The sequence below is a fragment of the Humulus lupulus genome, chromosome 2 (genome assembly GCF_963169125.1).
Source record: "Humulus lupulus chromosome 2, drHumLupu1.1, whole genome shotgun sequence".
Classification (NCBI taxonomy): Eukaryota; Viridiplantae; Streptophyta; class Magnoliopsida; order Rosales; family Cannabaceae; genus Humulus; species Humulus lupulus.
Window position 1 is genome coordinate 89,666,788 of NC_084794.1, and position 11,374 is coordinate 89,678,161.

Here is an 11,374-nt window from a genome sequence, read left to right on the forward strand (position 1 = left end):
TCCTCAACCTCCTCAACAATTATCAGAGGCCTCTTAGGACCTCGAGGTTTATTGGGCAAGGTTTGACCCTCCTTGATCAAACCACATGTCAGCATGGTGGCATCATTCACTACTGCTCGATACTCCTTTTCAGCAGGAGGAGCAGAAGCGAGGGTTTCGTACAGACCCAAGCAAACCTGAGAAGCTTTGGATCTTTTGTAAATAGTTGAACATGGAAATAACTCGATCAGAGTAAGCAAGCACTTAGCCATAAAAACTCAAACAAGGTTAAAATCGAGGATACTTACGAGGTCAGTTGAAGTAGCGGTGTTTGCAGGTCTGGAACCCGTTCGACATGAAGAACTAGTCTTTGTAATCATTTGGATGGCTCGAGAGGTCGATGAAGCTTGTGGATTTAGGGAACTGGGTGAGATAATAAAAACCAACACCTCCGGTTCTAGTGTCTGGGTTGGCCTTCAGGTAGAAAAAATAAAGGATATCCTTTGAAGTGGGTTCCTCCCACTCGTTCTTAAGGAATAAATACTTAAGCCCTGGGAGGAGGCGATAGGTGTTTGGGGGAAGTTGGGGCGAGGCTAGCTACACAAAGCTTAGAAAATATGTGAAGTGTGAGCTCAAGGGGAGAAACACCCTTGCTTTTAGGTGTTTGTCACTCCAGGCCCCGAAATTATCCTCTAGAGGGTTGCAGCTCTGCTCACCGTCCATTGTAGAACAGGCGTAAAGTTTGGAGTCTATCTCGATCCCGTGACTCCTGATAGTATTGTTCACTTGGGGCATTGAGGTTATACGAGACACTATCCTCTTGGCCTCGAAAAAGCTATCAGACCTAACCGATCTCTCGTTCCACCACTGGCCCGAAGTTGGGAATAGAGGTCTCGGGCGACCTGCTTGTCCTGGGAAGAGGAACCTAACCTATGATAGCTTTGCCTTTCTTGTCGCTCATTTTTAAGGTTTTAGTTTTCCTAGTTACAAAATGAATGTTAGAGGCAACCTAGGGATGTAACCTAGTTTCATGATCATAGGAGAATGCGACCTAAAGACCAAAAGCTTCACTGCCTGAACTAAAGCTTCTACGAGCTGAAAACGTATCTAAACCCCTAAAACGTGTATCCACGCTTGCCCCTAATTCACACGCCCTAATCTTGGGAAGTACTGTCACTTTGTAAATTATGTATTAGAGTAATGGTTTTGAAAGGCAGTTTTAATGCAAAATAACCCCAGAACCATGTCCCTCAAGCTACCTAGTTTCAGACCTGACACCCTTAAACTCCTGGCCTAAATTACTATCCATTCAACCCCCAGAAACAACCCAAGAAGTTCCCATTTTGTGCCTTAAATTCTATCTTTTTTGGTGTTATAAGATGGCTTACCCCTTGGCATACCGAAACCCAAACCAAACAACATACAAAACCAAAATAAAAAAGAAAGAACTAGAAAACTTCATAAAATGTACATATACGTGTAGAAGTTTAAAGTAGAGGAAAAAATGCATACTTACGAGTTGGTTCTTGATTGAAGTTCGGAAGGGTGAGGAAAGTTGAGGTTGCAGATGAATTCCTGGAAAGGAATTTCCAAAGAGCACTGAGAACTTGAGGGTTTCAGGAAAGAGAGAAAAAAGGAAATTTGAATGCAAAGGTGGCGAAGAATAAGATTTTGCACTCCTATATATATGTAAATTTCAGGGAAAGATCTAAACCACACGATCAAAGCAATTTGAGATTTAAGGGCTAAGATTAAATTAACCAAACAGTGACAAAAAGTTGACAAGACAACTATTGCAGTACTCAAAACCCGAACAGACGCCTATAACAAGCAGACACGTGTCCTACACTCGAGTAGGTAGGTGGGCACATTTTCCCACAACAGAAATAGAAAAGCCCCTACCGTGTGTGTCAGGAGTGACATCATACACGAGCAAGGGCTTGGGGGGCAAATGTTGTACCCTAAAAGTACGAGCTAAATTGTCTTATTTGAGGTACAATTGTCAAACAATATATGAATGATACAAGACTGAAGACGTGTCATTAACTCCGGATTAAATCCTTGAGACTACATCATCGAGTTGGGCTATAATGAGATCCTCCATATTGTCCTAAATGTCTATGATAGAGATCAAATGACACAACAACCAGATCGCCCCCATCAGTCTTCAAGCACTAATTGGGTCAGATCGCCCTGGTGTATAACCTCCGGTTCGAGGAATACACTTAGTTCGCGGCATAAGGGTCACAGACTCAGAGATTCTTTATACGCAATTAATACTTGTAATTATTATCTAATAAATGCCCGATATCAAGGGAATTAACATATTTAAGGAATTATGTATTTCAGAAGTTACCCATTCTTGTAAGTTACCAAATATTGTATGGTTACCCAAAAAATTTCCTTCAAGCCCCTATAAATACAAAGGGAATTGACAGTAAAAGGGACCGAATTTTGTATGCGAAAGCTCTGCAGAAATTATCTTAAAAAAATTCTCCAAGAGTTCATAAACGGAATCATATAGACTTGTGGACTAGGTGGATTTAAACTACTGAACCACATAAAATTTCCTATTAGCCTAATCTCCTTTATTTAGATTTCTTAATCAACTGTTGGCGAAAAATCGCGTCAACAAAAATCAATATGAATAACAAAAAGAATTAAAATATTCACCAGAAACAGTGCCAAAAACTTGATGAATGTTGTATGGCGTACCAAATTTAATTATATTTTATTTCTTAGTTCTTCCAACTATTTCAGTCTAGCGTTAAACAAAGGTCGAACCCAAGAGAACTATTATTCAATTTATTATTAGAAATTAAAAACAAGAATTAAAAATGGATTTTTAGACTTTAACAAATAAAAATAACATAAAATGATGAACGAGATAATTGTACTGATTATAACAATTTTAAGAAACAGTTAAAAGTTAATTCTTCACCTTCAACAATCATTCAAATTAAAAAAGATTACTATTATTCCCTATTCCAAATTAAATTATTAACCCCGCAGATAACACATAAGCAATCATTATCACAAATCTCTCTGATGGACTTTATTAAAGCGAAGCACTTTTAACAAATTCTTTTTCCTGAACAACCTAATGGAAAAGCACATTAGATTTAATCTAGCAAAAGCATTAGTAGTTTCTATGGAGATGAGTTAATATAAGCTACTAACCCAACAAGCGTACGATTCAGTTAATCTAGGTTATATTCTTCATTATAATTAAAGATACTTTTGACATTATCCTTAATTAAAAATTATCACAGAAACCTAGAGTTCTAAACGATTGATGAATATAAGCTCTAAGATGATAATAGACTATAGCAAAACTCTATTCAATAAGATTAAAACAATAATCATAAAATTAAGCATAGAAGAATATAAACAATTTAATATTAAGGAATAAAAAAGAACAATAATCATCATTGAAAATCAAGAATTCATGTCTAGGATTATTAAATAACCCTCAACCTAGAAAGAAACTACTCCATAATCTCAAACATAATCAAATCATAATTCTAAATAATAGAGTTTAAGAAGAAGAAGAAAAATTAGTATTATACCCATTTTTGGGTATGATGACGTGTCAAAAAATAGTAATAATATGGATCTCAGACTTGATCGTTATTTCCTTCAAAGAAGAGATGAACAAGACTTATAACAATCATGCTCTCACCTAGTAAGCTACCAAACGCTAACAAACAGAGTTTTGTCACCCAACCATGTCTTTCTACTTTATTCACTCAGGGGAGGTTGCAGTACGCTAACAGGCACAAGGTCTAGTTGTTTATGCTCTTAAGTTTATGCTTGTTCGCACAAGGTAGGCTATCACACGCTACATATAAACCCGGTCGCCTATTACTGTTAGTTTATTCCTGTTCGCTCATGGCATGCTACCAATTGCTAACAGGGTCAGTAATGGATGAAATAATATGTACTTACTAAGGATACAACCAAATCAGCTAGGTTATAACTATAAATGTATTATTTTCGAGTCAAGCCCAATTGCTTAGGCCCATAACTCAAATGTAACCCTAAACTCCTGACTATAAATAAGAAGAGATGTGATCCAAATAAAGACGACTCATAGCTCCGATACACAGAGAAACTTTATTCCTGTACAAACTAGTTTTTATGTAATCAAGGTGAAGGAGGATTGTAGGACAAGCTATGACGCAAGTTCACCAAAAACCTATGGTTCTTCGAGCTTAAATATCAATAAAAGTGACTAAGTGAACGTACGTCATCTTTTTAGGCTGAACCACTATAAACGGTGTTATTTGTTTTCTTATATCTCTATTCTTGAGTCCATGCTCTAATATTCTTAAGTTGACGAAAAACTGTATCAACAACTAGAATGTTGATGTAGATGATGATCAATTTTCCTTCTCTCAAGTTCTCATAAAATGAAGTTAAAAACACTAAAAATACTATGAATCAACATTATCTAAGTAAGAAGGAAATAAAAATATATAATTCAAAATGCACTTTTCAGATTATAATATAAATATATATTTTCTAATAATAATAGAGAAATATGGTGCGGTTAAGACTTGAGCTGGAAAGAATCTCATGAATGGTGGTCAAATAATATATGATGATGGTGATGATGATATTGGCCTATGCTTTTATAATAATGTAAATGTTCTAATAATTCATTCATTGTATGCTTGAAGTTGCTTGGGTAACTACTGCAATTAGTAGGTGAATTGCTTGCATTAGAAAATACCACAATAGACACTCACCTAGCTCACTAATAATACACTATCAATTGCATCATCTTTTTTTTTCCTTCTTATAAATAATTTTAATAATAATATAAAATGTGACAAACACTCTCTCAACTAATAACTCATTATTTTAATTGTATCGACTCATGGTTGGTTGGTGTGTCTTGGTGTTGTCATTTTTTTCTTTCACACTTTGTCCGTCCTTATGAAACTTATATTATTATTATTATTATTATTCCTTTTTGTTCTATTTTTAAGTCTCATTTATCATATAATAATGCTCATTGTTTCCTTTTGTTAAATGATAGCTAAAGGGTCTATTGCAAGGCCAACCATAGAACAACCATTTAAAAATATATATATAAATTTTGTAAGAAAGAAGATTAAAAAAAAGCACTATCATTATTCTTTGGTGAGAACAAAAATAAATACTTATGGAATAATAATCAATTATTCTTCACTTACTATGAAATGATTTATCATTTTATTATTAATGTTATCGTTGGGTTAATTATTTAGGAAATTTCTACAATAGGGGCTTCAAAAAAAATCTTACTAGTGGGACTCCTTTTTAACCCTTACCGTATAAATTTCCTTGAGAATTCTATGATAGGACTGTGGTACTTTTTTGTATTTTTAACTCGTGAATAGTTTTCGGTACGATTTTTTTTAATAACCATGTATATTGTAGTTATTTAGAGTATCCTGCAAATTTTCAAAAAATTCTGAATAATTTACAATGCCGAAAACTAGATTCAAACATGTTGTTTTCCACGCGCATAAAAAAATTAAGCAAGCATGCAACAACCTGTTTTTAAACTACTTTTCGGCACTGTAAATTATTTGAAATTTTCTAAAATATTTGCAGAATACTCTAAATAACTACAATATACACGGTCATAAAAAAAAATCGCACCGAAAACTGTTCACGGGTCAAGAACACAAAATAGACATAATAAAGATTGAAAATTTAGAAAATCAATTTTTTTTTGTGGAAATTTTAAATTTTAATTATATAAAAGCATTAAAAAAGTATTATAAAAACTAAAAACTAAAATCAAATAAACAAAAAACATGAAAAAAAAAAATGATTAAAAATAGGAAATATATATTATATATAATAAAAAAATGTTATTTATGATTTTTGTCCCCCTATGACATATACATTATCGTGCTCTTTGATTTTTCGGGTAGTTAAAAATTCCTCATATCTATTCACAGTGTTGTAAAGTGGGACTTCCATCCAATTTTATCCAATGTGGCTAACGACATGTTGATGTGGCTTTGCTGATGTGTATTGACCACATCAGCGCCACATGTATAATTTAAAAATATTAAAAAAACTCTTTTTTTTTTAAATTAAAATAAATTATTACACTCAAAATAATTTTAATTAAATCAAATCTTACAAAATTAACTTTTTTATATAAATTATGATTTACTTTAAATTTATTAATTTTTAATAAAAAATAGATTTTAAAAAAAATACACATACAGCATAAGCAAGCAAAGCAAAGAGTCATCTTAGTATATAATTAGCCATTAGACAAAATTGGACAGAAGTTCACTTAACAACACTGTAAATAATTAGTGAGTAATTTTTAACAACCCAAATATATCAAAAAAAAAAAACAAAATAATGTATAGGTCATAATAATTAAGTGCAAAAATCCCATATAGCCATTAAAAAAAATAACACTTTTCAAGTTTCAATCACAGAGGATTCGATCTCCTACATCACACGCAACAACAAAAAAAGAAAAAAAAGAAAAAAACTCCAAGTCGCACTTTGCTAAGCAAAGACAAGTCAGTCTCACACTGAGTTGAAGTTTCTTTCTCTCTCTAACTATTATAGTCTATCGTGGTCTCTCTCTCTTCTTTCTGGCTCTGAATCCCCAAAACTACACATGCTCTCTGCCTCTGCTCCATACCATAAAGATTAAAGACTCTTACAACCACCACGAGAATCCCTATACAAACTTTACTCCATTGCCTTCAAACACAAGAATTTATATAAATATATTATATTTATATCAAATCTCTCAGCTCTAGTCATTGAAGATTCCAATTTTCCAAGTTCATTGGATCTGGTTGAGCTGAGTTTTGAAGCTAAACATTCCATTTGCATGGAGTATTTTATTTTATTTTTAATTAGATTTTAGGTTAGTTTTTTTTCTGGTTCATGAAGCTAAATGAAGCGGAAGGTAGCTCAGTCGAAATCAAATTACAAATGGAAGAGGAAGCTTTTGGTTGTGATATTGCTAGGTTTTTGTTTTGGAAGCTTGTTTTTGATGCAGAAGCAGTACAGTCGGGTTATGACTCTGGCTTCTTTGAGCGTTCAAAAGCCGAAGATCGCTTTCTTGTTCATTGCTCGAAATCGGCTTCCTTTGGATATGGTTTGGGAAGCTTTCTTTCAGGTTCAACTTTATTTACTATTTATGCATTGCGTAGAATAATAATTCAGTACTTAATTTTTGTGTATTGTGTTTCTATTTTTAGAGCTGGAAAACGTGTGCAAATTTACAAAACTTAGACCGAATTATGTTTTTATGCAACTCAGAATGATTAAATGAAGTTTGTGCAATGTCTATCTTTGGTCAAATTCTATAAATTTAAGTAGTTATTCTAATACTGCCATAATTATAGTTTAGAGCTACCATAATTAGTACTTAATTTCCTTATTGGTTCTATTAATAGAGCCGGATATATGTGTAAATTTATGATTTCAACCCAAATATGTTTGAATCCAATTCACAACGATTAAATGAACATTGAGTAATGTCTAACATTGATTAAATTCTACATTGAAGTATTAGTTAATTGTGTTGATAACTTATGAGTCTAAAAAGTTGGTTTTGCTTAAGCATTTTAGCTATTTATTTTATTTTATTTTTTGGGGCAGGGAGGGGAGAACAGATTTTCAGTATATGTTCACTCTAGGCCTGGTTTTCTGTTCAACAAGGCGACCACTAGATCGGCATATTTTCTGAATCGTCAAGTTAATGATAGTATACAGGTGCTGTTCTTGACCTGAATTCTCAAATTTTAAACTTCTGTCGGTTATTCATACTTAAATTCATTATTACTACAAAACAGATGTACTCATGCTTTTTTCAAATCTTTATGTCTGAATATTGGGAATTTAGTTTTGTTCATTTCTTACACTGTATATCATTGTGCATTTTGACCAAAAAAGAAAAGTAGCCTAAATATGAAGCAAAGTATTATTGTAAAAACTTGGGTATAGATTTTCTTTCTTCTTCTTCTTAGCAGTGTGATAGTTTTCTTTTCCTGTGTTTTTCATTCCAGGTAGATTGGGGAGAAGCAAGTATGATCGAGGCAGAGCGTATATTACTTAAACATGCACTTAAAGATACTGATAATAAACGGTTTGCTTTTCTTTCGGACAGGTGAGATTGTCTATTTAGTGGTTTTTTTGCACTGTTCTTTGTGTCTTTTCGCTGCTGCTTACTAGTAATCTCAATGTTGATACAAATTCTGCATTTCCTTTTTTTCTTTCTACTTAGTTTATATGTGTTTTGATAGTGAATCTAGATTTGATTAAAAAAATATACTAATTATTACAAAATTTCCATCTATGTTTTCATTTGGATGCGATTTTCTTATCTAATAACATTTCAGTTTCTTCATCTCTTTGCAGCTGCATCCCCCTTCACAACTTCAGCTATATATATGATTATATCATGTCAACATCAACCAGTTTTGTTGACAGGTGAGTGAGTTGACTTAGATTAGATTTGTAGATTTCTGTCATTAAGGATAATAAACTATTGGTTGTCTTATCCCCTGTCAATTTACTGCTGGGAGATTTTTGTAAATTGGATTTCTTTTGCTTAAAACCTTTTCTAAAGAAAATGTTGTTAGGACACAGGTCGATCTTTATGTCTTCAAATATCAGTGTTAGACTGATGTGTTTTTCACTATTAGTATATATGTGATGGGCTCTGTTGAACTTATGGTTTTGTTGTCTCTTCTGTTGTTGTTAACAATCCAATTTTGGTGCAGTTTTGCTGATACAAAGGAGGGTCGCTACAATCCCAGAATGGATCCTGTTATTCCTGTTTATAACTGGAGGAAGGGATCTCAGGTAGAATTTAACTTTGTTAAAATATAAAAAACCACTATATCTTCAGCAAAATGGCGCTAAAAATGAAATGACATATTTTGCCTTGCCTAATTCCTAATTTGATTTGCCTAATGATTATCTAATTCTTATTTATCGCATTCTCTTTTTGCAGTGGGTTGTTTTGACCCGGAAACATGCAGAGGTTGTGGTGAAAGATGATGTTGTCTTCCCTATATTTCAATTGCATTGCAAGGTATGTTTTCTTTTATTTACTTTGGCTAATAGTCTTTTTAAAAATATACAGTGACCTCATTTTGTTAGTATTATGATCTGGTAGCTTATTTCATAATCCAGGAAACATCATATAAATCTTGTTAACCTAGTGAAAGTAGGATTTGATCACACATTGTTTTTGTGAAACTTATGTGATTTTACCAAGTAAACTAGATGACACTTTTTGGATTATGAAATTGCTTTTGACAACTGGAAGAGCCACCCGTTAAAAGAGGCACTCTTATGGGAGCTATTGAAACTAGACATGTTATATTTGTCTAGAATAATAAATTTTACGCTGTCTTTGGAAAATGTGAACCTGCAATTTCTAAGGCAAGAAAATTGATTTGGTCTGTCATTTCTTACTTAGCTCATTGAGTGATTTATTATGCATCCCTTTTAGCTCCCCCATTTGGATACAAGTAAAAACTTTTGTACTATCTTATTTATTATATTTTTTAAATTGTTTTGTCTGTGAAAGCTTCAAAGGTTGTTTTACTCTGATTTTACCTGTTCTGTGTGTCAAAACTATGCAGAGGAAGTCACTACCTGAATTTTGGCGGGATCAGCCCTTTGTAAGTGTTTTTTTTTTTATGTTTGGTAACCTTATTTTCATTACCTTCTAAAATTGTCCCGACGATATGGTTAGGCACTTTTAAACTATTTTCGGTATCCTTTTTAGCTGAGTGAAAAACTCTCTTGTATTTTCAGATTAATAAATGTGATAAAAAGTTTTGAGGTTAATTATGAAGATTTATGTCATTTGCAGCCAGCTGATGGATCCAAGGAACATAATTGTATACCTGATGAACATTATGTTCAGACATTACTAGCTGTAAGTTATTCTACCTCAATTTGTGAGCCTTATCATGATATAATCCTTTCAGAGAATCAATTTAATGCTCCATCTGTCCCTCGTCTATTTATTTCCGTTTAATATTAGTCTAATGTTGTTATAACCATAACGATTTGTGAAGCCTCTAATTTCAAATTACAGCAAGAAGGCCTTGAAGCTGAAATATCGCGAAGATCACTGACACATTCATCATGGGATCTATCATCCTCTAAGGACCGTGAACGCCGGGGATGGCACCCTGTTACTTACAAGTATTCAGATGCTACTCCTGTGCTTATACAATCAATAAAGGTATGCCAAAGCGCTGTGAATTACTGAAACAATCGATTCATTGGAACTTGAGTATTTATTTTGTAAGAGTGGTTACTTCTTTCTCTACTGTTAGGCAGAGCAGGCGAAAACAGTGCAACTCTAGCTTAGACTGCTGCATGCATGCATATTTAGATTCCATTGATTATGGTATTACTTTTTTCATCAAAGCCCGGTACAAAAGCATACAAAAATAATGCCTGTTTGTTTTTCAGGAGATAGATAACATCTATTACGAGACAGAATACCGAAGAGAATGGTGTGCTAGCAGAGGAAATCCAGCTCCTTGCTTTCTTTTTGCCCGAAAATTTACACGACCCGCTGCTCTGAGGCTCATCAATACAGTAAGTTTGACATCATCTATAATTATGAATGATAACCCTTGAAATGTAGAAAAATTGTCTTATATAATGACTGACATTGTTATTTGTTCTTTACACAACATTTGCACAAGTTCAGTAAAGTTAATTCTTATATTTTGCGTTGCTCTCTTACAGTCGGCTCTGGAGCTCTAAATGAAGCGACAAGTATATCCTAACCATGGAAAGTTGATTTGTTAGCTTAAAATCTCTATTCTTTGAAATAAAGTCATGTGAAATAAGAAGAGCCCTATGTCTTTAGAGTTAAGGGGTTGGTTGGTAGATGTTAATCATCGTGTATAGTTGCCTTTTTTTCCCCCGTGAAATATAGAATAAAAGTTTTTCTTTTAGATATTTATATATATATATATATATTTTTGCGCTAGCTAGATGTTATTGTAACATAATATAGAGTGAGATAAAGAAGACCAGGGCCGTTTTCTTCCTATATTCATATATTGTAGGAAATCTTTACCTACCCACAAAAAAAAAAGAAAAAAGAAAATTTACATGACTTCAGAAGGCCGAACTCATCGGTAGGTTCAACATGAATTTTTACTTTTATAGTTTTATGGGATGATTGAGCAAATATCATAGACTTCCAAGTTTATTTCTACTATACCAAATATAGATGCATTCACCATTGAGAATGCCTGAAGTAATGGATGTGTGAAAACCCTTATCAACCAATTATAAATCATGTTACATAACTAATTATATATTAGGGGTGCATGTTTAAAGGTTAATTCCCTTAAAGGAATAACTAACAAATTCA

At 33.1% G+C, this 11,374-nt stretch overlaps 1 protein-coding gene across 1 annotated transcript; it reads left to right on the forward strand.

The window, feature by feature from the left end:
• Nucleotides 1-6,495: 6,495 nt before the first annotated feature.
• Nucleotides 6,496-10,949, forward strand: LOC133818192 (glycosyltransferase BC10). The gene is made up of 11 exons (XM_062250932.1): nt 6,496-7,132; nt 7,618-7,731; nt 8,025-8,125; nt 8,377-8,448; nt 8,742-8,823; nt 8,975-9,055; nt 9,612-9,650; nt 9,845-9,910; nt 10,073-10,222; nt 10,456-10,584; nt 10,738-10,949. Exons 1-11 carry the CDS (start codon nt 6,908-6,910, stop codon nt 10,753-10,755), a joined length of 1,077 nt encoding a protein of 358 aa, XP_062106916.1. The 5' UTR covers nt 6,496-6,907; the 3' UTR covers nt 10,756-10,949.
• Nucleotides 10,950-11,374: the final 425 nt, after the last annotated feature.

Bases quoted from the DNA above. Each gene is read 5' to 3' on its own strand.
- LOC133818192 (XM_062250932.1), top strand. From the start codon at position 6,908: ATGAAGCGGAAGGTAGCTCAGTCGAAATCAAATTACAAATGGAAGAGG. The intron at 7,732-8,024 runs GTGCTGTTCTTG...TTTTCATTCCAG, and splicing joins AAGTTAATGATAGTATACAG to GTAGATTGGGGAGAAGCAAG. The intron at 8,824-8,974 runs GTAGAATTTAAC...CTCTTTTTGCAG, and splicing joins ACTGGAGGAAGGGATCTCAG to TGGGTTGTTTTGACCCGGAA.